At 48.3% G+C, this 24,975-nt stretch overlaps 1 protein-coding gene across 1 annotated transcript in view; it reads left to right on the top strand.

The window, feature by feature from the left end:
- The window catches only part of Fam135b (family with sequence similarity 135 member B), a 142,468-nt gene extending 119,820 nt beyond the window's left edge, over positions 1-22,648 (top strand). The window contains exons 11-19 of the mRNA XM_042699932.1: positions 525-679; positions 6,721-8,527; positions 10,697-10,863; positions 13,341-13,432; positions 15,170-15,267; positions 16,451-16,602; positions 18,175-18,285; positions 19,775-19,888; positions 22,443-22,648. Coding sequence (XP_042555866.1) covers positions 525-679; positions 6,721-8,527; positions 10,697-10,863; positions 13,341-13,432; positions 15,170-15,267; positions 16,451-16,602; positions 18,175-18,285; positions 19,775-19,888; positions 22,443-22,648 — 2,902 coding nt within the window. The remainder of the gene's footprint in view (positions 1-524; positions 680-6,720; positions 8,528-10,696; positions 10,864-13,340; positions 13,433-15,169; positions 15,268-16,450; positions 16,603-18,174; positions 18,286-19,774; positions 19,889-22,442) is intronic.
- Positions 22,649-24,975: the final 2,327 nt, after the last annotated feature.

The following is a 24,975-nucleotide window of genomic DNA, read 5'->3' as shown; positions in this document are numbered from 1 at the left end:
CCTGAGTTGAAGCCCCATGACGGAAGGGGGCGCTGTTTAGGTGGAGTTTCTTTTAGATTTTTATTAGCTTCTTTTCTGATATTTCTATGCATGCATTCAAAGCACTATGATCATACCAAAACGTGCCTCAGACCCTACGTGGAGGAGTAAGAGTGGACGAAAATCCGATTTAAAGTATTCCTTCAGTGTATTGTGTGTGAGATCCCTGGCTGTTTAGAAGGTCAGCTGGCATTCTTCCAGCACGGCGTACACTGCGTTCCACTAAATGGTACATGACAGACAACCTGCATCTCGCCTAATCTTAACCTCCAGAACTGCTGACGCCTGTGTCTGGACCAGTTCCCGCACAAAGCAGCCTGTCCTGGAGTTTGTTTGTGGCTGAGAGGTTGGTGTGGGTGGATGGACAGAGTCACTGCCAGACGCTGATGGGACTCTTCTGAACACACTCATGGGGTGAGAGGGTGGCTGGCGCGTGTAGAGTACTTCCTCCTGCTTAGACGCTCATCCTCTGGTGTTCTCCGCAGGATACAGACCCACAGCCAGCTTTCCCTGGACATCCGGAACTCGGAGTACCTCACCAGCATGCCCCCGCTGCCCGCAGAGTGCCTGGACATCGACGGAGACTGGAACACGCTGCCCGTCATCTTCGAGGACAGATACGTGGATTGCCCGGTGACAGGTTGGTCTCACTTTGCTGTTTTGCAAAGACTGAAGAAAGAGGCTATGCAGGTGGCTCCTGCCAGTGTTACGACCAACCACAGCGAGAATGAGGAAGGAAGGGCTCCGTCAGGCCCGTGCGGCCCCAAGAATTAAGGCTGACCCACTTTGTGAAAGATTTTTATTTCACTGGTACTGGTAACCCAACCATTTAACCAGAGACTGATTAATGACTTCTTCCTTGACATCTTCTAGGTGGTATCATGCCTAGTACCTGTTAGGATCACAATTCCTTGTCTCCTTGTGCGCGTGCGTGCGCGTGCACACACACACACACACACACACACACACACACACACACACCAGGACTGATTAAGCGTAGATGAAGATCTTGTCTCTATTGTGCATCTCAATTATGAAGTCATTTTGGAAATCTGGTGCAGTGGCTCATACCTGCAATTCCAGCTACTAAGAAGGGGATTTGGTGCCAACCTTTGCAAAAAAAAAAAAAAACTAGCAAGATCCCATTCCAACCAATCATCAGGCACCGGGTGTGATGGTCTGTGTCTGCCAGCCCATCTAGATGTGAGGCCATACTTTGGAGGGTCCTGGTATGAGGGTACATCCCAGGCAAAAAGACACAAGACCCGAAAAGTAACTGAAGCACATGAGGGCTGGAGGTGTGGCTCAAGTGGTAAAGCACCTATGCCGTAAGCCCGAAGTCCCCTGTTTAAATCACAGTATCACTAATAAAGGAAGAAGAAGTCATCACACTTTAACTGTAGCAGCATTGGGTTCAGCCCTCTGTGAAGTGCTTGTTTTGTGTCGTGAACCAGAAGAAAAGGCTCTCGGAAGCAGGGTGTGACTGGGCTCTGGATGGAAGGCTCCTTACCATGAGGAAAGAGCAAGGGTTTCTGTGCTTTGTTTGCATCCGTGTCTCCAGATGGTGTCACACTTCGCTCACCAACTCCTAGGTGGACAGGCAGGGATACCCCCTTCCATGTCTATTGCCGCTGCTTGACAAAGGAACCCAACCAAGACCAGAAAATTCCAGGTCCTTAAGTCACAGGCCCGTGTGCTTTATCTCTCCAATCCTGTAAACACCATCACAAGCCATTTCAGCTACACAGGCACAAAGAGAATGAATATTGATCAATACCATTTATGAGTGATGTGGTCATAAGCCAACAATCAAAACTGACTGCCCTATGAGGTCTTTTAAGCCACAGGCCTAGGTACCTATCCTTTTAGTGATGGACCAAAGTGAAATTCTACCATCTGAGACTTGTAGCTTGTTTCGGAAGCTAGGTGACTTTCCAAGGACAGTGCAAAAATGTGTCTGTGTACTTGATTTTCAGCTGCGCCCTGACATCTAGTGGTCATCCTGTGTATGACAGCCAGAGTGATTACCAGGCTACTACATTCAGTTTCCTACAGGATGGGTTCAGTTTCCTACAGGGCGGTGTGTGTGTGTGTGTGTGTGTGTGTGTGTGTGTGTACAGGGTGGGGTGTGTGCGTGCAGGTACTCACATACATGTAAACATATGTGGCGGTGTATCAGTGTGTATAATCTAGGTATACATATGCATACATATATGTATAGGTGTTAATCATTTATAGACTATGTGGAGCATTGGAGAAGAAAAGAGATAAAAACCCTTGGTTAGATTCTCTCATATTGCCAGTATCTTGCCTTCTTGTAGATTGTCTCCCATTTTTTTCCTTCCAAGCATTAGCAGACAGTCTATGAATATAAAATTCAGCCCTGCAACGCAGGAGTATGTGAACACTACATATCTTCATTGCTTATAAGTCAGCTTTGCTTTCCTTGTGAGACTCCTTCCTTTGGGCATCCCTGGTAAAGTCAACCCCCGCCTTCCTGGGGTTGCTCCCTTGCTTCCCTCTCCCTCTCCCTTGAAGGTCAGTGCCTTTGATGCTTCAACTCAGCAATACATGGCTAGCAGAGTTCTTCCTGTGGACATCTGCCTTTGCAGGTTTCTCTAAGCCATTTATTGTCCCTATGTATGGAATAGTTTAGGGCCAGCACCTCTTCTTTTGCAGCCTCTGCTCTGCCTGAGCCTGGGCCTCCAGCCTCAGGGTCAGGGCTGTGTGACTCTGAGGCCTGGCTGTCTCCCTGGGGCTTCTCCACACACACACCATCCTGATCTATTCCCATCCTCCAAATGACCTTTACAGCAAGGTCCGTATTGCCACTCAAATGTAATGCTTGGCTTTGATCTCCTCCTTCTGTCACAAATGACTTTGAGAGTACGTTAGTCCCAGATTCAAAAGTATAGCAATATACTTTTTTTTTCCCTCGTGAGTTTGGGGGCACTTATATAATACCTTGCCATGGCATTTTCGAAAATATTTGTCATCTATCCTTTACTCAGGGCATAAAGTGGGAAGTAAAAGAGTTCCACTTCCATATTGAAAACACAATGTGGGGCCGTGATCAGCCATTCACCATGACTTGTGCACTGGTTTGTACCATAAACCCGAGCTCCGTTCCAGGCTCCCAGTGAGCTTGGTTTGTGTCAGTTTGTGAGGTCTGGATGGATAGCACGATTGCGTTGTTTTCCCAATGGCCAGCATATGAAGTTGGACACAAGGGGTTGCAATTTCTACCTATCCGGGTCACAGTGAATAATGGACAAGTCTACCCTTGAAACATTAACTGCAGTGCCAAGCACAGTGTAAGGAGTTCAATCCCACTAACAGCACACACATACCTGGCTTTATCTCCTCCTTGCGTCTGACCCTCGCCCATCTCTCTGGTTCAGGGTTATAATTCTGAGCCTTACTCATGGCTGCTGCATTGCTTCTTTGTTGTCCTTGATTCAGCCTGTGTTAGTTGGCCAGGGTCAGGCTAATACAATGCTGCGTGTTCTAAGAATGTATAAGCTGTGCTTGTAACATGCTAACCATACCCCCTATTGATCTATGAATAGCTAATGTACTGTGGCCTCCCTCTGCCTGACCTCCTGCTCTTCCCTCCTCTCTTCACTCTTGCTCTATCTATGGCCCCACAGAATCCTCACCCTAGAATTCGGAGCACTGCCCACAATGTCTCCCTTCTAGTGTGACCCCCGGATGCTGACCATATTCATTTTAGGGCTATTTCTTTTCCACTGGTTGGATGACTGGTGTTTTCATTGTTACTTTCTCTTTATTTTCTTTTTTTTTAAAAAGTAGTTTGTACAAAGAAGTTGATGTTCAGCAAAGCGATTTATGACTAAAATGCATCTTGATCAGTGTTTAGGAATAGTGGCAATGATGTGTTGATTTGACTAAGGTAAGAAATGCTCTGGAAATCGGGTTCAAAAAACAATCTTGGCAGCAACTTATCAAACACAATATTTTCACAGGGATCTCCTGCCGAGGAACCTGATTATGAGAGTTTCGGCTTTCTAGAAGTAGTGGTGGCAATTCCTAAGCCTGGTCCACTGCCGAAGTCAGGGAATTTTACACACATGGAATGTCAGTGTACTATTCTGGGATTAAATGATACTGAGGGCTTTTGTTTGTTTTTGGAAACCAGTACAACTAAAGAGCATACTATCCTTTGTTTTGTTTCATCTCTGTTCTACTCTCAATTCATTTCATGAATACAACTTATCAAATATGCACTAGACTTGATCCTACCCCCCAGGGCAACAGCGAAAGAACATAAGCTTTTCTCTCTCAAGTGGAAAAGAGATGCACGAAGCGGATCATCCCCTGGGTGATGAGTGGCACCACGCGTGTATAGAAAACACGCTGGGATTTGTGGTGGACGTAGGCAAGGTCTCACGGAGGAGGGGAAATGTGCTCAGTGTTTTGGATGCTCAGACTGCGTCCATGTGATGGAGACGTCATTCCTCGACCTTGTCATGAATGACACTCAGAGTGAGTGATGATCCTGTCTGGAAACCCCATGTGGCTTCCAACTCATGTCATGGTGGTTTACTCCATAACAACACTCAGAAGAGATCATACTCATTTCACGTCTATGAAAACCATCTGGAAGACTTAAACCTTTCAGGGGAAATAGTCTCCCTTTTTGGTTTTGTGTAGATGGAAAATGAACAATGTATCACATTGTTCTCTGATCAGAACCGTGCTAACGACAGGCATGGAAGCATTTATGCTTGTCTGAGAGAGAGAGAGAGAGAGAGAGAGAGAGAGAGAGAGAGAGAGAGAGTGTGTGAGGAAGAGGAAAACAGAAGGAGGAAGAAGTAGAGAAGCAGGAAGAGGAAGGAGAAGGGAAAAGAGAAGAAAGAGATAAGGAAGAAAGAGAGCAGAGAGAGGAAGGGAGAAGACAAGGGAGAATATTTTGCCTTAAAATTTTCAATGCTTTGACTTCCTGCCATCTGCCTATGAAAAGAAATAATTCTAGAAGCTTCCTGGTGGCACATGGGATAATTAACCTGGTTAGAGCCATCATAGTTACGAGTGGTTTTCTGAAGAAAGCAGAAATCTCCTTCCCCATAGGAGACCTTTCCTACCGTGGCCGTGACTGTGAGTTATGACTGTTCTCAGCTGAGGATCTGCTGATTCCTTCCAGGGGCGGGGCTTGTTATTTCTGCCATTAAAGAACAACAGTAAGCTAGAGAGGTGTTTAAGGTAAACTGAGTAAGTTTCTTGAGGAAAGGTAGAATGGAGGAACTGGTGACCTTCTGGGCAGGAAACCATTCCCTATCATCAGGAGTGGGGGGTAGGGATGGGGTGGGGGAATCAGAAGCTTTTCTGTCTGGTTAGCTAGGTATTAAGTTCCTAGTCCCTTAGGAAAAAGGCTTTGCCTACTAGATGGAATGCCTGTTGGCTTGGGTTTTACCTATCCTGGAACAAAAGGACAAAAAAATCAGGGCTTGCCTTCTGATTTTGCCTCTGGTCTAGGCATGTATGCGCTGGAACTGGAGTTCCCTGAACCGTGGAGGGAACAAGAAAGGTGATTTATACTCTTTATTTCAAGAAAGGTGATTTATACTCTTTATTTCCCACCTTGTTGTCTATCCCTAACTGCCTGAACAAGGTCAAGTACCTGTCCCAGGAATGAAGAGAAAGTTTATTTGGCTATCATTCTGAGGCAGCATGTGTCTAATATTTTTATCAGCAGTAAGGTTTGTTGAACTTAATCACATGATTAAACACATATTCTGTTTGAGAGAGAGAGAGAGAGAGAGAGAGAGAGAGAGAGAGAGAGAGAGGGAGGGAGGGAGGGAGGGAGGGAGGGAGGGAGGGAGGGAGGGAGGGAGGGAGGAGAGGAAAAGTACATTTCCGTCCCACCATTCTGCCCATGTCCACAGTTTCAGAGTTGTGAAGTAGCAATGTCAAGCTAGGTTGCCAGTCAGGCCTTCCTGGCTGCGGAGAGATCTTTTTACTTGACAATACTGTGTGTGAAGAGATAGAGAAAGAGTATTTACAAGTGGTGGTTACTAAGCTACCTTTGGTAAGTATAAAGTAAGTAATAATGATAAGATCAGAGAGCTTTTCCTTAGCACGATGCAAATCAGACACTAACTGTGGTGATTTAGGTCAGACTTCACATTTAGGAGCACAGTTCCTCATAAGATTGGCTTCATTTTAGACACTAGATGCAATCTCGGAGGTTCTGAAGCCTTCCATGCGTCCAGCTGTTAGGTTTGAGAAGATGAGGTCTGTGAGGTTCTAGATCAGAAGTTGTATTCTCAGTGTGTCAGTCCTGGGACAGGGCTCATGCTGTCAGTTAGAGCAAGTCCGCTGAACTTGAGATTGAATTCAGTCTTTTCCCAGATGGTGGACAAATATGACTTTGTCTCCAGCTCTGTCCACCCCTGTCCAGTGTATCTCATCAGGATAAACTATTTAGGGTTTCGACATGAGTCACCTGGTTAGCATAAACAAGATAGAGCCCAGAGAACAACAACAAAAAGACACTTCTGTCAGTTGGGAAATCTGAAAACTCCGAAGAGAATTTCCTCACGAAGCAGGCACAGAGCACTCTCAGAATCTTCTGCGTTCAACACACGCAGACATTCGCGTACTGTGAGGACCCCAATTTGTGAACTATCCCACCGTTTTCTATCTTTTCTTTTTCTGCAGGGCATAATTTGAGTCTTTACCCTAATTTCGACGTCCCAGTGACAAGCCCGGCAATCATGGATCTGAAAGGAAAAGAAGAGAACCACATTGCCACCCCCAAGTCACCTTTCGCGCAAGACTTTGTCCTGTCCTCTGTGAAAGCGCCCCAGAGGAGCTCTGACAGGGAGAGCGTGGGAGGCCCGCGGCCGGGTGGGAGCGCGCCCACGGCGCACCACGTGGACGTGTGCTCCGAGTCTCAGGTGTACCTGACCATAGGCGAGTTCCAGAACAAAGCAGGCGTGGCCAAGGACGAGGGCTGGGCTGGCCAGAGGCCTGCGGTGAAGACCTACGCCCTGGCCGTGGTGGACTCGCCGCGGAGGAGCAGCACCGGCCCAGAGGACGGACGGGGCCCGGCCCTGACCTACATTGATGTGAAATCCAGCAATAAAACCCACCATCCAGGAGACCCCAAGCCGCTCCCTGGCGCCCCCTATGAAAGCCGGGGCTGCAGAGACCACTCCGGTCCCCACAGGACTGTGCTGGGCCAAGTGGGAGCCGGTGGAGGTCACCAAAGACTGGCCATCTCCGAAGCGGAGCCCGAGGCCCAGCAGGGGCTGCTGAGCCTGCCGCTCACCCCAGCCGATCCCCGCGGGGAGCCGGGGAAGAAGCCCAGCACGGAGGAGCTGTCGGGGCCATCCGGGGCCATCCAGCGGTCTTCGTCCCTCATCTCCGACTCGGGCATCGAGAGCGAGCCGAGCTCCGTGGCCTGGTCGGAGGCGCGCAGCCGGGCCTTGGAGCCGCCCGGGGACCGGGACGGCGCGCAGCCGGCGGCGCGCAGGCACGCACGGCACAGGAACTCGCTGGAAGGGGGCCACGCTGACAGCCACGCTGGCAGCCACGCAGGCAGCCACGCGGGCAGCCACGGCAGCCTGCCCAGCGGCACCCAGGCTTCGCTCACCTCCATCAGCTCCCTGCCCTTCGAGGACGAGGCGCGCGAGCCAGCGCACACCAGGCTCACCAAGTCGGCGTCCGCGCCCCACATCAGCAGCCCCGAGGACGCCCAGTGCCTTGGAGGCTTTGCTGGAGACGTGGAGACGCACGGCCACGGCCACAGCCCCGGTTCCCCGGGACACAGCTCTCCATCCTGCGTGGGCTTCGGAACCCACGACGGCGCAGCCGGCCACGAGCTCTCTGGCACAGTCACGGACGTGGACAGGCCGCCGGGCCCCGGATACCTGGACCTCCCTACGGGGGCCAGGGGTCCCCTCGATCGTGAAGGCCCCGATGGCAGGACTGAGAACATCGCCATGGGCGTGGAAACCAAAGGTCCCCACCTGAAGCCACCACCATCACCACCGCGCCAGCCTCCTGGGACCACGTCGCGCCCTGGAGCGCTCGTGGAAGGCCCGCAGGACAGGTCCACGGGGCACTCCCCGGACACGCCCCGCAGCTCCCCACGCTCCGCCCAGGACACGGAGGAGGAACCCGAGGCGCTCGCCCCGCGCCCCGCCGTGCCCCACGCCGCGCCCCCCCAGGGCTGGAGACACCAGGAGCTGAAGGCCGGCCCCGCCACACTGGGAGCCCACCTGAGCCCGGCCGAGACCTTCGCCCTGGACAGCCTGAAGACCGTGGAGGTGGTCAACCTGTCCGTGTCCTGCACGGCCACCTGCCTCCCCTTCTCTTCTGTGCCCAAGGAGACCCCAGCCAGGGCCGGCTTCGCCTCCAAACACACCCCGGCCCCCATCACCCACCAGCCTCTGGGCTCCTTTGGGGCCATGTCTACCCACTCCGGCCAGCTGGAGGAGGACGTCAGCGAGAGAATGTCCAGGTAAGCCGGCGGTGCGCGCCTCCCCCTCCGAAGATGCTCAGTTCCCCGCGTGCTAGTGAAGCAGGGAGGAGCTGTGAGTGCTCACCTAAGTGAGCCAAGTGCCGAAGTGTCAAAGTGCTAAATAGTGCTGAGGTGCTGAATAGTGCTGAGGTGCCGAATAGTGAGTCTAAGCGGTGATAATAAGGATCAAGAAGCCAAGCTCATGATAGCATACTTGGATGCTCTTCCACAATTTGCTGCCTAGAAATTTAATATATCAAGATTCTCCCATGTATGTGTTTGATGTTCACAAAAAACCAAACCAACCAGGATTATTCCCACAGCGCCTAAATAAGTTTACCCCACCCCCATCCCAAACTTATTAATATTTTAGAAATACCTTCCAAAGTTGATTGATCTGTTTTAATATTTGCATAGCCTTCCGCTGTGTGGCTGTACCAGAATTTATTATTTACATCAGGAAAAGATGGACATTTAAATTTTGCTCCATTTAAATTGTGACATACGTGAGCATTTTGAGTTGTTCTTTGCACATTTTGAGAAGGTTTTTTTTTTGTTTTTGTTTTTTAAAGAAGACTTTGTGGTAGGATTTGCTTCTCATTGGAATTGCTTCCTGAGCCCTCTTTAATATCGTTGATTTATCAAGTTCACTGGTCCTTCTGCTGCGTTTCTTCCCCATACTCCCCCCTTTGGATTTGTATTCACATTTCTCTCAAACTTACAAATGATACATTTGACTGAGTTTATAATAGCATCATTTCATCAGAATATCTTAAGCTCATATCCTACCATCCAAAATAATAACAGCTCGATACTTAGGACTTTTCCCTTACTGAAAGAGTCACCTGTGACTCTTGTCATCACTTGAACAAGTACAATTAGATGCTGTTCAATGCCTGGCTAAGTTTGTGCTGCCTGTTGAGGAGGTGACAGTCTGAGAGTCAGATTGTTGTAGGCAGGGAGCGAGGATGCTGACTGGGTACATGTGGCTGGTGGTTCTCATGCACTTTGTGGAGCTGAAAGGTAAAAGGAATGTAGGAGGAACCTGGCTAGATTAGCTTCTTAGAGAAGAGGACACTCTGAACGAGGAAAACATCAGTAGTGATGATGGTGGTGGTGGTGGTGGTGGTGGGTGGTTGTAGAGATGGTGATGATAGCAGTGATCATAATGATGGTCGTGATGACGATACAGCTAATAATAGTAATATCCTTAATGTAAAATTCCAAAATCTGACACACTCACATATCTAAACCTTACTAATTAATTAATGTGTGCTGGAGATCCACCCCAAGAAGACTTTACTCATGCTGCAAGAGCACAGTACCACCGACCTGTCCCAAAGCCTGTATTCTTGAAATCCACAACCCTTGGAGTTCCAAAATACCAGGCATGTAAAATTTTATACCATGAAAAATCAATATTTAAACTACTACATAAAACTACCTGTAGACTGTATGTAGCAGGCATATAGAAAACAAAAGCTTGATTTCATTTTTAGACTTGAGTCTTGCTCCCAGGATACTACCTCATTATATCTATGTACACACTTCAATCTGGAGGGAAAAAAAACAAAAACAAAAGAACGTGAAATCCAAAACTCTTCTATTCCTAAACACTTCTCATGTGAGGCATTCAACTCGTAGGAAATGGCAGGTGCCAGTGCCAGGATTCTGACCTGAGTCAGAGGAGATGTGGATTCCCGAGTCTGTGCGCATCGCCGCCATCTTCACAGTGACCAGGCCAGGTGCATTGTGGTCAGGTGGAGAAGAAATCAGTCATCCAGAACTGCATGTTCAAGCCCAGGCTATGAGACTAGGAGAGGCGATGCTGGGCAGCTGAAGTAGGCAGAGCCACAGCAGGCTCGTGGGTCAGGAGAAGGAAAGTCTCCTGTAGGAGATCACTTCAGGGACTCGCTTGGATCCCTGGGGCTGGGATTATTACCCAGCCCTGCCCTGCCCTATTCGATTTGCAGAACCAAATCCCTGTGCTTTTCTTGGGATGTTCACCTGCCTTCTTGCTCAGATTGAACCAGCATCTCACAGGGTCTCATGGTTGGCATTTGTCACCAAGCTTGTGGATATGCATCATTCCTGCACACCAGCCCAAGTCATTTCCTGCCCCACATGAACTGTGCCTCTTGGCTTGTGATTAATTAGTGTATTCTCCAGTTTCTATCAGGCCAAAGAAAAATTTAAAAAAGAACTGAAGATTGAAGGATTTCTCTACAGTGACTTAACTGTGCTAGCTTCTGACATCCCGTATTTCCCACCAGAGGAAGAGGAAGAAAACTTGGAGGATGGCATTCATCTAGTTGTCTGTGTCCACGGCTTAGATGGTGAGTCCCAATTAGTTCCCTCTTGGAATTTTCATACCATCTACAAGTCATACTGTTTATGAATTAATTTTATTTTAAATTAATTTTACTTCTTAATTTTTTTAAGTTTTATGGCTCATGCCTGTAACCTTAGCTACTCAGGAGGCTGAGATCTGAGGCTCACAGTTCAAAGCTGGGGCAGAAAAGTCCATGAGACTCTTATCTTCAATAAACCTAGAAAACTGGAAGTGGTAGAGCCCTCACCTTGAGCTGAAGAGCTGAGGGACAGCGCCCAAGCCTAGAGTTCAAGCCCCACGACCAAAAAAAATTTTATTTATTTAAAAATATGGTTAGATAGCCAATATAGAATACATTGCTATGGAAACCTAGGAAGATGGCATAGTTTTGTCCCAAGTGAAGAAAAACAAATTCTCTGTAACACAAAATATCTCTTGGGTAGTTGAGATACATGAATGAATATAATGTAATGTGGAAATTCAATGAATCAGTAGAATGAGGAAGTGGAATAACTAATTGAATGTTCAGAATAAAAGAAGGAATGGAGTGAATGAATGAAGTGTATATATAGCTAGGATGAAATGTATGAGTTATTAGAATCATAGAGTCCATGGGTCAATAGAATGGTGTGAATAAAGCTAGAGTAGAGAGCACATGGACTTGTTTTAAGGTGCTCGGGTTAGCGGAAGACACCGCTTTGCTACCTGCTTTAGTCTTCTCTCATTTGGAGCACCTTTTATATCCCAGATGCTGCTAGTTCCCAGGCTTGCAGGGACAAAGACCTCAACCTTGTTGTCAAAGGGAGAAATCTGATCAGGAAAATCAAATAGGCATTTACCTTTCTTCACGATGCACGTGAAGGCTGACAGTTACAATGAGAGGGGCAGCTTACAGGTCTGGTTTTATACCAGAGAGATGAGCTGCCCACTGGTTTGTGATAGGCCCCCTGGGCAGGTGGCATGTGATCACAGGGGTTATCCCTAACGATCAGGGACACTCCCAGATTCCTGGTGGCTCCTCCACAGTGTTTTGAATCATTGGCTCATGTTGCCAGACACCTTGTGCTCATATACTGTTTTGTAGAATGGGAACTTCTTCCTATAACTACTTAAAGATATAATAATAAAAAATGTAAAAAAAAAATGAACTGTCACTTCACTTCGACTGTAAGAACTCTTTGGCCCCTGTGGGTTTCACTCACACAGTAAAGTAGGTGACTTTAAACATCTTAACAAATAGCTTCTAACTTTCAGCTCCACCAGGATTCAGTTGAAAAAATAGGCCAAAAAATTCACGTAGGTACAACTAGACCCCAAGACCTGTCTGCATTTTAAGCTCAAAAAGCTATTGGCAGGGCACCAGTGGCTGCACTTCTAATCTTAACTGCTCAGGAGGCTGAGATCTGAAGATGGTTTGAAGCCAGCTTTGGCAGGAAAGTCCACAAGACTCTTATCTCCAATTAAACACCAAACTTCTAGAAGTGGATCTGTGGCTCATGTGGTTGAGCACTAACCTTGAGTAAAACAGTTCAGAGACAGCATGCAGGCCCTGAGTTCAAGCCCCAGGAACGGCACACACACAGAAAGAAGAATGATTTTGTTGTACCAAATCTATTTTCCCCATTATCATCATTGTCATCATCAGCAGCAGCAGCAGCAACAGCAGCAGCAGTAGCAGCAGCTCAGGAATCTATTCATTGTCTTATTCATACTTATGGTATTAGAAGCAGCCTGGAAGGAATAACTTTTCATTCCTCTGCTCCGATTCGTCAGGAGCTTTATTTTTTTAATTTATTTTTTATTGTTTTTTTGGAGTTCTGGGATTTGAAGCTCAGGACCTTAGGCTTGCTAGGTGGGCACTCTGCCACTTCAGGCTTTAGTTGGTTTTCAGATAGGGCTCACATGCCCCTCTTTCCCCCACCTCCCGAACCCCAGGGCAGGCCTTGGGCTAGAATTCTTACCTGTACTTTCCCCCTAGCCAGAATTACAGGTATGTGCCACCAACACCCGTCAAGGTGGTTTTCCATGACCCCCTGCTGGGTGGAGATCCTTTATCTAGATAGGTTCTCACTGCACCGATACTCTGTGATGGGTTCATCCAGAGCTCTGGCTAATTACCTGAAAGTGGCACCACTGCCTAGTCCCTGTGTGAAACAAGCAACTTAAGAGGAGGCTTGTTGGTGTCACATGCCATATCAGACAGAATGTCCTGGGAAAACAGGAGGGTGGAGGCCGGCCTGCCGCCAGCGGTTCACCAGCCACGGGTAAGTGGACCGGGCCAGGCTTCTGCGTGGAATGCTAGGCAGGACCGGCCTCTGAGCATCTGAGCAACCGCAGGGCAGCGGAGGCTCGACTTGTTTTATTTGCTTAAAAGCATTGGGAGCCATACGGTTGGGGAGAGGGGAAGGCGGGGAGGAGAAAGTGGCTGGGGTCACCTCTTCTCTGATTCAGGATGGGGTGGGGCTTCTCTTTGGTTTTCAGGAAACAGTGCAGATCTCCGGCTGGTGAAGACCTTCATAGAGCTGGGGCTTCCTGGGGGGAAGCTGGACTTCCTGATGTCGGAAAAGAATCAGGTATGACTGAAGGGGCCCTGGCGCACGCAGACGGGGCCACACGTGGGCCTTGTTTCCTTCCGGAGGTGACTGCTGACTGTAATGATAACATAGGTGTTGATGTCGGTGTGTGCGTCGGCTCCTTTCGGAGGGCTGTGTTAGGGAGAGCGGCCGCGGGGTGCAGCAACTGTTTGGGCATCTGGGGACAGGATACAGCCTCATCTGTGTAACAGAAAGAGCCAGGTTAGGGCTGCTGAGCAGGTAGAAGTGGAAGACGGAACCACAGGGCTCCTAAGGAGGTGTCGACATCAAAGACACCGAGGTGAATCCAGAAGCAAGACTGAGGCTGGCAGGATGCAGCCCAGCAAACTGACACTTGAGGTGGAAGAAACCCGAGTATGCACTGAGGAATAGAATTGCTTTTTAAGTCAACAATCCTAGGACCATCGAAAGTGGTAGTTGCACAGAGAGCCATCTGCCAGCAAGCACAGGGAAAGTTCTGTCACATTTGTGACCTGTTGGTGCTTAGTTCTGTTAGCTTGTCTCTGGTACCTCCTGTGTTCAAGGCCACATAACATCCGTAGCAAAGAGGAGTAGTAGAGGCAGAATGGGGAGATCGTTATCTGAGAACAGCGATGTGCAGGGTGCTCTGATTGATCTCTCATTCTGACTTCGTAACCATTGACACGGCCAACTCTTACAGAGGAGGGAGCGGAGGCTCTGGGGTGAACCCGGTTGCACCTAATCTGGCCTGGATGTGGGCATTCCATGTGAGATTGCAGAGATACTGTGCTCTAGATTTTGATATGTGGCCAAGAATGATGAGAACTGTTTCCCAGAGCTCTGGAGGGAAGGAGCAGGGATGTGAGCGATTAATCCTCCCTGTGTCTTTGACTTGATCTGGTTGAAGTTTTCTTTTCAGGAACCTGAGCATGGCTATCAAATAAGGTCTGGCAGAGATCCTGTCTTCTCTGCACCTCTTCCCATTCACTTTTTGATGCAGCCTGTTCTATGATTCAACCTGGATTCCACGGGAGCCTTGCCTCTGGGTCTCTGGGAGTCACTTTACCGCAGTGTTTATTCACTCCGTGCTAATGACATTCCACAATAGCTTGCCACGATTTCTTTAACTGTGAAAAGCCCATAAGGAGATCCAATGGCAAGAAATCTCTTTAAAAAAAAGTACTCTGCTTGGTGAGGTCCCAACTCTGATTTGAAATCAAGCCTCGTCCTTCTGACTGTTTTGCAGACGAGTGTGTTCAATCAGTCATTTACAGATGAAGTGACAGGCTCTGAAAGACTGCATGGCCATGATAATACCAACAACAGTCTTGGGGATATTATCCATATCTTAATCAATCCTTCACCTGATGGGGAGGGATGGGCCACACTCTCTACCTTTAAGAGCTCAGGGGATGATGTAGGTTTCCCTTAGGGAAGCCTTAGATCCTAGGCACAGATGCATTAAGAGGGAACCGTGGCCCATCTCATGATATCTAGAAGATTCACAGAGCTAGCGGAATGCCGTGTCTGCACACTGTGAAAGCTGGCTCAGGCAGAACACGAGGAAATGAGAGTCTGTTTCCAAGTCTGTGAAGTGGGAAGAGCTGCCTGAAGACTTCCTCCTGGGATCTGTAGTCAGATCCCAACTGTGTGACCCCAAGCCTGGGCATGCTCCCAGAATGCACCACGCGATTTAATGGAAGATGGCTTCTGCTCAGAGCCTGACCTTGGCTCCTTCCCTTTCTTTTTTTCCAGATGGACACATTTGCAGACTTTGATACCATGACGGATCGATTGTTAGATGAAATCATCCAACACATTCAGTTGTACAATCTCTCCATATCCCGAATTAGGTAAAAGGAAACCACAGGTAGTTAATGATGTGGGGAACACGGGTGGTTTTCTCTTGAGTGTTTGCAGTGCCAGTTTGTTATGATGCCTCTGTGAACCATGTTGGTAATCTGTGATTTTAATGAAGTCCATTGCTTTTAGGCAGGAGTATCAGGCGTGTTTAACATGTCTGTCATACTTGGGTGTGAATAACCATTTTGTACTAAACTTATAAATATCACTAGGTTTGAATTCCTACTCTAAGACTCATGAATTTACTTTTGCAAACTTTTAAAATCTATCAAACTGCTTTCTAGTCTGTTAAATAGACTAGCACTGAGAAGATGCAACTGTGAGTTGAGTGAACTTCCTACCCAAGGAGAGGGCTTCCATTAGAGCTAATTTTGTTTTTGTCCAGTAATAAGTAACTTGTGCTAAAATGACTAACATGAAGGGAAGTAGCTTCTATTTTTATTAAACATACAAATGTGATGTTGACATAGAGTTAAGTTCTCAATGAAGTCATCCTGTGTAGACCTCAGAGACAGCATATAACTGCTTTTTTCCACAAATGAGGTCTACGGGAGTAAGGCAATGCAGTTTTGTAGCATTTCCGTTCTGGGTGGGTGTGATGTGTATCATGAGAGAGCAGTACACGGCTCGTGCTATAGGGTTTCGGTAAGTATTTACTTGCAAAGTAAGCTATATTGGATCCATGGATAAGTGAGTAGCAGGACAGCTGGGCAGACCACGGAGGACGAACAGAGAAGAGGCCGCTCAGTCGAGGAGGGAGGGTGGTGAGGAAAGGAGCAAACGTGGAGTGGGATTCCAAGGTCAGGTTCTGAGTGCCCTCGTGGACCAAACTTACAGGATTCCAATTTTATCCTGTCCAAGAATGGGGGGGGGTGGAGGGAGGGGCAGCTCAGGGGTGGGTGTCAGAAATGTCACCCTCCTTCTCCCAGGTAGAGTGAGAGAGGAGGTGGCACGGTGGCCATACGTCTCCCCGACCACATGGCACAGAGCTGCTGTTCACAACAGAGTCTAGAAAACTCTGGGAAGGGGGAGCTGGCAGGATCCTGTGCCCCTGCGGTCCAGGGAGATGCAGGGCGCGGAGGCCCTGGGAGCTGAGGGCACGGCTGTGGGCCCTCCCGGCAGCGGCTGACCCACACTGGTCCACTCACGGGCATCCTCTCTGTCCTTGACCAGCTTCATCGGCCATTCTCTGGGCAACATCATCATCCGCTCGGTCCTCACCCGGCCCCGGTTCCGGTATTACCTCAACAAGCTCCACACCTTCCTTTCGCTGTCTGGGCCCCACCTGGGGACGCTGTACAACAACAGCACCCTGGTCAGCACAGGTAAGATGTCTCCAGGTGCAGCAGCCCTCTGCCGGGACCTAGGGCACCAAGAATTTGAGACTGGAGGCCAAGGCTCCGGATGGAAGCCTGCAGCTTTGGAGCCTCTTCTCAGCTGGGATTAGAGATGCGGCCCTGTCGTTGGGTAAACTCTTCAAAGAAGAAGCCCCCAAAGTCATCACAAGAATTGGCCTATGTATTAGGTGTTTGTGTCTACATGTGGGCATGTTTATGGAACACTATATGTTTTACCACGCAGACCACCCCCCTCCCAGTCTCTTTGGAGCATAGGTTGGTTTCAGAACCCCCTTCTGAGACCTCAAGCTGAGGATTCATCTGTCTGTTAAACAAAAGGGCACCGTGCTTGTATATAACCTACAAATGCAATCGGTACGCTTCAAATCATCTTTTAGACTGCTTATAATATCTAATACGATGCAAACACCATGAGAATAATTGCTATCATCTGTTGTTTAGAAAATAATGTGAAGAAATAACAACTGTATATGTTCTTCACAGACACAGTGATTTGAAAATGTGTTTGATTCTTGGTTGATTAAGTCTTCAGAGAGGGGACCCACAGATACAGAGGGTTGATTTATTCTCCCTCTCTCTCTCTCTCTCTCTCACACACACACACACACCTGCCTAGCTATATATAACGATGCTGCACATATATAATGTGTGCATATTATGTGTGCATATGAGTGTGTATATAGGAGGGAGTCTTTCCATCATAGAATCAGTGACAATTAAGTGGGCAAAGGAAAAAGGAAATCAGTCAATCTGAAAAGTTAAATAGAGTTGATTCTGCGCTGCTTTCTGGCTGGAAGAGTTGGACTGTTCTGGGGAGGGAGGAGGCTGGAGGTGGGGTGGGGTGGGGTGGGGACAGTAGCAAGGCCAGGTCCAGTGCACCTGGGAAGAGCAGCAGCGCTTCCAAGGCCGGCTGCTGGCAGTGGGAAGGGTTTTCTGAGCAGAGTAAGTGGCATGTGAGTGCAGAGAAGAGCGTGCGGGCACCAAGCGGCAGGTGATGTGTGAGGAACATTCCTCTGAATTTTTCACCTTGGAGACTCTTCCTGCAGCCTACTTTGCAGACGCGGATGGCGTTCGTTCGGAGAATATTGACAGATTCCCCTTCTGCTGCCTGCTGCCTTGCCATCACAGCCATCACAGTGTTATCACCAGGGAGAAATTAACCTCTGACTTTCCAGAGAGTTGCCAGAATGCCGCCCTCTCTCTTATTTGGAAGTTTAGAGCAGTGCTCTCACATTGCTCTGCTTTGTCTCAGTTCTCTCTCTCTCTCTCTGAGTCTCTCTTTCTTTCTTTCATTGGTTATGGGGCTTAAGCTCTGGGCTGGGTGCTGTCTATCAGCTCTTCAGCTCAAGGCGAGTGGTCTACCACTTGTGCCACAGCATCACTTCCGGTTTTCTGAATGGTTTATCAGAGATAAGAGTCTCACGGGGTTTCCTGCTCAGGCTGGCTTTGAACTGAGATCCTCGGATTTCAGCCTCCTAAGTAGCTAGGATTATAGGCGTGAGCCACCTGTGCCCGACTTATTTATCTTTGTCTTGCTAGGCTTGTGGCTCATGCAGAAACTGAAGAAGTCCGGGTCCCTTCTGCAGCTGACCTTCAGGGATCATGCCGACTTGCGCAAGTGTTTCCTCTACCAGCTAAGCCAGAAAACAGGTGGGTGCAGCCTTCTGCGGCCATGCTTATGAGATCTGACTCCTGGGACGCAGATTAGCTTTGTTACCATGTCAGTCCTCTCAGAGGGCCTTCAGCAAGCTGAGCTGCTTCTACTGGAGCCCGCACGCGTCTCCAGTGTGTCCTGAGAGCAATGAGAGCCAAGGTAAGTTGGCATCATCAGGATACTCAGGAGTGGCAGCTCCTACTTCCCGTCAGCCTTTGAGTGTTCTACCCATGCACCCTCACCCAGGTGGAAGGTGAGCTACCCAAAGAATACATGAGACATGTCACAGAGGCCCACTGGGCTGTGGGGAGGAAGGAAGAATGGCCTTGGGCATGGGGGTGGGGGTGGGGGGGCCTGCCTGTATTCTGGATGTGGCTGCAGAGATAGCAGTGACCGTTGCTCAGTGCTCTCTGTGTCCAGGGAGGGAGCAGAGCCACTGGCTGATGACCGATTCAGCGCTGCTGGCCTTTCCCTGGTCTGTGGGTACACAAAGTCCCATTCTTCTGTGAGCACTGCCTGATACCCTTGCTCCCACAAGAATGTGAACCTGGCAGAGCACCTCTGGCTGTTCCTTTCCTATTCTGTGCCTTTGGATATAAAGGTGGACACTTGGAGAAGAAGAAGATGGCAGGGTTGGGCAGAAGGGGGAAGTTGGACTGTGGTGTGTTTACCGCAGAGGTCCTAGCTGCCTCCAGTCATAGGGAGCTCAGAAGCTGGGCCGGTCTTATAAGGTTGTCACCTTATTCCACTTTCCCCCAGAGCGGACAGACGGCGATGCAGACAGACTTAGTCTTGGATGTCTGAGAGCTGTAGGTTGCTCTTGTGCCCAGCAGTGCTGGGGAAGGGGGAGGAGGAGGAGGGTGGTCCCTAGGTTGATGGAGCTTTCCCTCTGTTTCCCTGGAGCTACATGATGATGAGCTCTGAGGCGGCACTACCGTGTCCAGTGTGGAAGATCCCTCGGTCTCTGTGTTGGGAGCAGATGCAGGAAGATGAGGCTGGATGCAGGGAGGGGACATCCAGGCTGATGCAGTGGGGCTGGAAGTAAAGGAATGGTGGGGAAGAGGAAGAAGGAAGCCTAGAAATCTCTAATTTCCGTCCTCACAGACATCTTAATTTTCCCAGCCCACCAAAGTGATCTTGAACTTGTATTATTAGTTGCATACATTCCCCACCCCACACACACTGTTCTGAGTAGCTTGTTGTGGGTCTCCTTGGTGCCCATGGCTGACAAGAACAGAGTTCTCTTTCCCAGCAAAGTACTCAAGGCCCACGCTTCTGCATGCTTCTTCCCTCAGTTTCCCAAATGCCCCGCTCCTGAGCTCGGTCAGCAGCCTGACACACTGGCTGCGTGGCTGCTGTCTCCTCCCCTCGGAACTTCCCGAGGGTGTGTTCCACAAACTGTGTGCAAACCCAGGGGGGAGGGGGGGAGCATGTCCACCGACTGGATTACCCAGGTCAAAAGCATACTCTCCCGGCTTCTCACAGGCCTGCAGTATTTTAAAAACGTCGTTCTGGTGGCTTCTCCTCAAGATCGTTACGTGCCCTTCCACTCAGCCCGGATCGAAATGTGCAAGACCGCCCTGAAGGACAGACACACAGGTAAGCTGCCCTGGACTTCAGAAAGGGGTCTTTGGATTTCAGAAGCGAGTTGAGATTCATGGAGGTGACTGTGCTTATTGCGGGCAGCCGGGCAGCCGAGCGCTGCCTTTAATCTCAGCGTGAGATGCGGCTTGCCCATCCGTGTGTGGTTGTCAGATCCTCCCTTTGTGGAACAGTTGTGGGCACCCTCATCTCTATGCTGACCGCGAGGGAAGAAGTGCTTTAGATGAGCCAAGGCGAGAGCCCCTGTGTGCTGTGCGCCAGGCGCCGCTAACTCACTGTGCTGAGCCCATTCCTACGACACAGTGGCCCCGGCGGAAGGTGACATTCCCCCTGTCTCTTGGAGGAAGTGCGCAAAGCCATCCCGAGGCACCAGTTCTGGAGCTGGACCTTTGCCCCGGAACAGGAAATCCTCCTCCTCCAGAGCCTGGGCTTTGCTCTTTAGACGCTGCCCAAGGTGACCCGTAGCTGAGAGGAAGGAGGGCCTACTGTGTGTCACAGAACTTGTTCTTCTTCAAAGGATGCTAATGTTTGATGAATCTCATCAGTTGCCGTGAGGACAGTGGTACCGTCTCTCCCCAAGTTAGTGTTTTCTGTCATGCTTTCAAACGGGCCTCAAAAATGGTGACTTAGTTGATCAATTAAGACAAATGGAATGATTTGACATGGTGTTTAATTCATATTGGGGTGTGTGTGTGTGTTGTTTTATAAGTACCCATAGTCCTGTTTTCCAAAACGTTCTTGTTTTAGAAATAATTATCTCTAAGTAGTTGTACAAAGAGGTTTCAGGTGAATACACCAATCTATTAGTGCAGTGCATCTTGAGTCTTGGTTTGTTTCACCTCTTCCAACCATACCCCATCAATTCCAGTACCACCTAGGCTGAGATAAAATACCTCCCGGTCTTCTCTGTATTCTCCTTCTAATTCAGCGACTAACGTGTCATGTAGTCTCAAGAGTTCATCAAGATGGAAACAGTGCTTTAGGTAAGAAAAATAATGAGGGCTATGCAATGTATGTTTAAAACATTGTTGAGAATTGCCTTGAGGTGGAAAATGATTTGATTCACTCAGTGAATTTTGAATGATTTTGTCTGTTTTATTTTATTCTTTAATGGCCTGTTGGCCTTCATTGCGCACATAATTTAAACACATTCTGACAGTGGCACAACCATTAGATGCTTCTGCTCCCGTTGCTTGGCAACATTCCTGTAGTATTCTTGTAATCCTGTGGTTTCCACAACATCCTTTTCAAAGGGCACAGCCGGCAGACTAGCCTGTGAAGAAAGGTTTATGTGGCTCACTCCTTTCATGTCAACTTTTGACTGGTTTTCCCTTCTTTTCTGAAACAAGCATTCTGCATGTAAATTGTTTTATAGCTGATAACCATCCAGCCTCTCCCTAGTGATGGTAATAGGTAATAACCACTATTCTCATATAGCAATAGACACTTTAAGAAAGGATTTTTACCTCTTAACTAATTTCTTTAAAAAAAATCAAATTCCTAATTATTTCAATTTATATCTCTACCTTCTCTGCCTCAAAGGTTTTGGTCAAAACTTTGAGGAAGGGGTTAGAAGACTGAAGTGGCCCAGGCCCTGTGTGAAGGTCTCTGCCCTTCCTGGTCCAGGAGAGCAGATCCAAAAATGGCTGGATAACTCTGGGGGAAAGGGCAGCAGAGGGCTTGGAGGAATGTCTGGAGTAGGCTGACCAGCTGCCAGACTCAGCGAAGAGCCGTTCTCTGTATAAATGCAGGCCATCATGCCGACATTATGAAACAGATCCTATTATTTGGAGTATTGCCCCAGTGAGTCAATGTTAAGCACTCTAGCCCTCTGGTTCATGCTAGAACAGGTCCCTACACGATTCAGCAGTTATCATGATCGGGAAGAGCACAGGCCTTCCAGGTCCGAACTTCAGCCTCAGTGCGCATACTGGTCCATTAGTAATGACTAGAAGAGCGTGGCTAGAAGAGCGCCCCCTACCTACCATGCCTGATGCAAAATCACGGTCCCGTTAATTCTTAGGTAGAAAGGATAATCAGTTCTGACGTACAATTATAAAAGATAAGGCACAACCACCACCCTATACCCTACAATCTCTTCTTTCTTCTCCTTGGTGCTCAGGAGCCAACTTGACTTGTAGGAGACATGGCGTCAGTAGGTATTAGCTTCCACGGATCTCTTGAGATGTGTCTCGATATGTGATCTCCTGCAGTGGGACTTGTTTGGTTTCTGAGTGACTGTCCTGGCTGGTGTCTCCCTTCTCTTCCTCCTGGCCCTCCATGGAGAGAACAGCCCTCCTCTGAGTTCCTCGTCCCCCACTACCACGCCTCTTCTGGCACAGACCACAAAGCCGTCATGTGGAAACCCTCGAGTGCCCCTAGCTTTTAATCTAACCAGAGGAAGAGAACTTTGACTTCATTTCTTTTATATCCTATACAAGTAGGAAACTGATCTTCACACTCTGCCCCTTGGTGAACACGCAGAGTCTTGCTCTCTAAATGTTTCTAGTAGCTTCTACCTAGGCCTTCATATCCTCTTCCCTCCTTCCAGGGCCAGTGTACGCGGAAATGATCAACAACCTCCTGGGCCCTCTGGTGGAAGCCAAGGACTGCTCTCTGATCCGACACAACGTGTTCCACGCTCTGCCCAACACTGCCAACACCCTGATCGGCCGTGCTGCTCACATTGCCGTGCTGGACTCAGAACTCTTCCTGGAGAAGTTTTTCTTGGTGGCGGGACTCAACTATTTCAAGTAGCGGCTGTGAGGAAGCCAGCCTGGGGTAACTCTCCGGACGTGTTTCACATCCATCAAGCTCTTTAGCTACGACGCCCTTTCACAGACTTGTGCGGTCCAGGGTAGAGCTGCAGGAGGTCAGCTGGATGGATGGCTGGGAGGGCTGGAAGGCTGGGGTGGGACTTCGCATTGAGGTGCTTTTGTTTCAGACATTTGGGAGAGGTGAACAAATAGTGTCAAACACAACAAATTTTGCTTGAATTTGCCTCGCCTCCTGGAGTCTCATTCAAGAAGCTTTCTAAGAAAAACAAGGAAGATAAAAAAAACCAGAATCCTTGGAATTGGTGAGCCCATCTTTGAAAAACACTGGGTCAGAGAGAGATGGCTCCAATTGAAGTAGCTTTGTCTAATCTGTGACTAGCTCATAGCTTTACCATTTTGGTTTAAGTGCAGACAAGCATTTCAGAACTCAGGTTGCCCATTGTGCAGAAATGGAACATATTTGTGTAAATAGAATCCTCCATACACTCAGATGTGCCACTCCTTCAAAAGATGTGATATCCACATTGTCATTCTCACTCCACGTTTTCTAAACAAGGAAAGGGATGAAGGAACGTGCGGCCACGCCCCGTTTTATTCTGTAACAGCAGTGGATGGGGTGAGAGGCAGGGGGGAATGGGGAGGAGCAGAGAGGGAAGGGTGTTCGTGGTATATACAAACAAAATGTATGCTTGTTACAAACCAAACCAGCAATAGGGAATGTACTGAACTGTACTGAATGTTGCCTACTCTCTCACACCTTTTCTATGCATCGTCTGGTTCACAAATTGTTTTTGCTTAGATCTCTGTCTGCAGTAGGGAAAACAGCAAGACTGCACACTCACAGAAGGGGACACGGGGATTCGTGCACTAATGTGTGCACTTTCCAATGGCACGCTTCCAAGGAAAGGCTGTGTTAGTGTGGAATGCAATCACAAAAAAACCAGGACCATGGCCAGCTGCTCCTATCCATGGAAAGAGAAAGATATCTAAATGGAAGAGTGCCGGATGAAATACTCAGAGGGGGCTCCAGGCAGGTGCTGGTTATCTACCAACAGAAATGTCTTCTTGCCTTAGGAAAACAAAGGGCTAGGAAAGGTCACCATCCATTAAAGCCAAGTGAGTAATAGGGATGAGAATGAGATCAGATTACAGAACAGAAGGCAGACTGAAGATGCATCACAAATTCTTCTGGGTAAGTGAATTCCAGCGGAAGTTCTGAAAGTTCCCAAGATGTTTAACACAGTCCCAAACACAGGAGACAGACGAACGACTCATTTAGTTGTGCTGAGGAATAGCAATGGGAGCCTGTGGTTTTTCTATAGAAAGTCCCTTCTGAGTGCACAAACTCACCAGTCCCAGGCACAGAGCAGCCTGGCTCCAGGTCACAGATAGCAGGGCAATGATACCATGTGAATCTGGGCTCCTCTGAAAGTTACCAACCCCTCTCATTTGAATTTAAATCCAGAACACAAGAACTAAGTCTTCATAGACAACTTTGCAGAAGAGCAAGCTTGTGGGTTTTCCAAACCTATGTCATGGTGCTGGTGTGGGCTTGGAGTGTCATTCCAAGGGAGACACTCCTACAGTGGATTTCGAGTTTTTCTTGGGTCTTTTCTGAAAGTTCCTTATGTACTTAGCTGAACACTTGGGTTTGCCACTGGATATTCTTCGTGAGTTCCTGAGTTGGTGCTTGGTTCAGTCTCTGACTGCTCCTAAGCGGGGATGCTTGGCTTTGTTACTTGGGAAACATTTGTTTCCTGGTTGGGCAATTCTTGATGCTGGTTTCCCTGATCTAGACAAGTGTTTGTGCACTCTGCAGAGCCGTAGGCTTGTAGCAACATCTCCCTTCTGGCCGTGAGGGAACACGTCCTCTCTGATGGGTACATTTCATATTGTGTTTCTAGTTCCCTTCATCACCATTCTGTCATTCTTCAGCCACTTGGCAGATCCTGTCACTGGGGGTGATGGCACAGGATCAGTCCAATGACCATCATCTTTTCCAATACCCAGATGCCACCTTAACCTTCCATGTGCAGTCTGGACATAGTAAGAACTAATGGCAATAAATGTCCAGCTGCATAGTGTCCCCCTTTTTTGATAGGGGTGTCCCACTGTCTTTGTAAACCATCTCTCACTTCTGAGCATCTACTATAATCATGTGGAAAGTACACCTCTGTATTGTAAATAAGTGTCAAGTATTATGTGTCATGACTCATTTAAAAAGGCTTTTTTATGTCTCTTTCTATTAAAGTACAGATATATATATATATCTATATCTATATAACTATAAATATACACATTATATGT

This window comes from Dipodomys spectabilis, unplaced genomic scaffold (genome assembly GCF_019054845.1).
Source record: "Dipodomys spectabilis isolate Male_0828 unplaced genomic scaffold, ASM1905484v1 ptg000264l, whole genome shotgun sequence".
In the NCBI taxonomy this organism is placed as follows: Eukaryota; Metazoa; Chordata; class Mammalia; order Rodentia; family Heteromyidae; genus Dipodomys; species Dipodomys spectabilis.
This window is presented reverse-complemented; position numbering and strand designations above follow the sequence as displayed.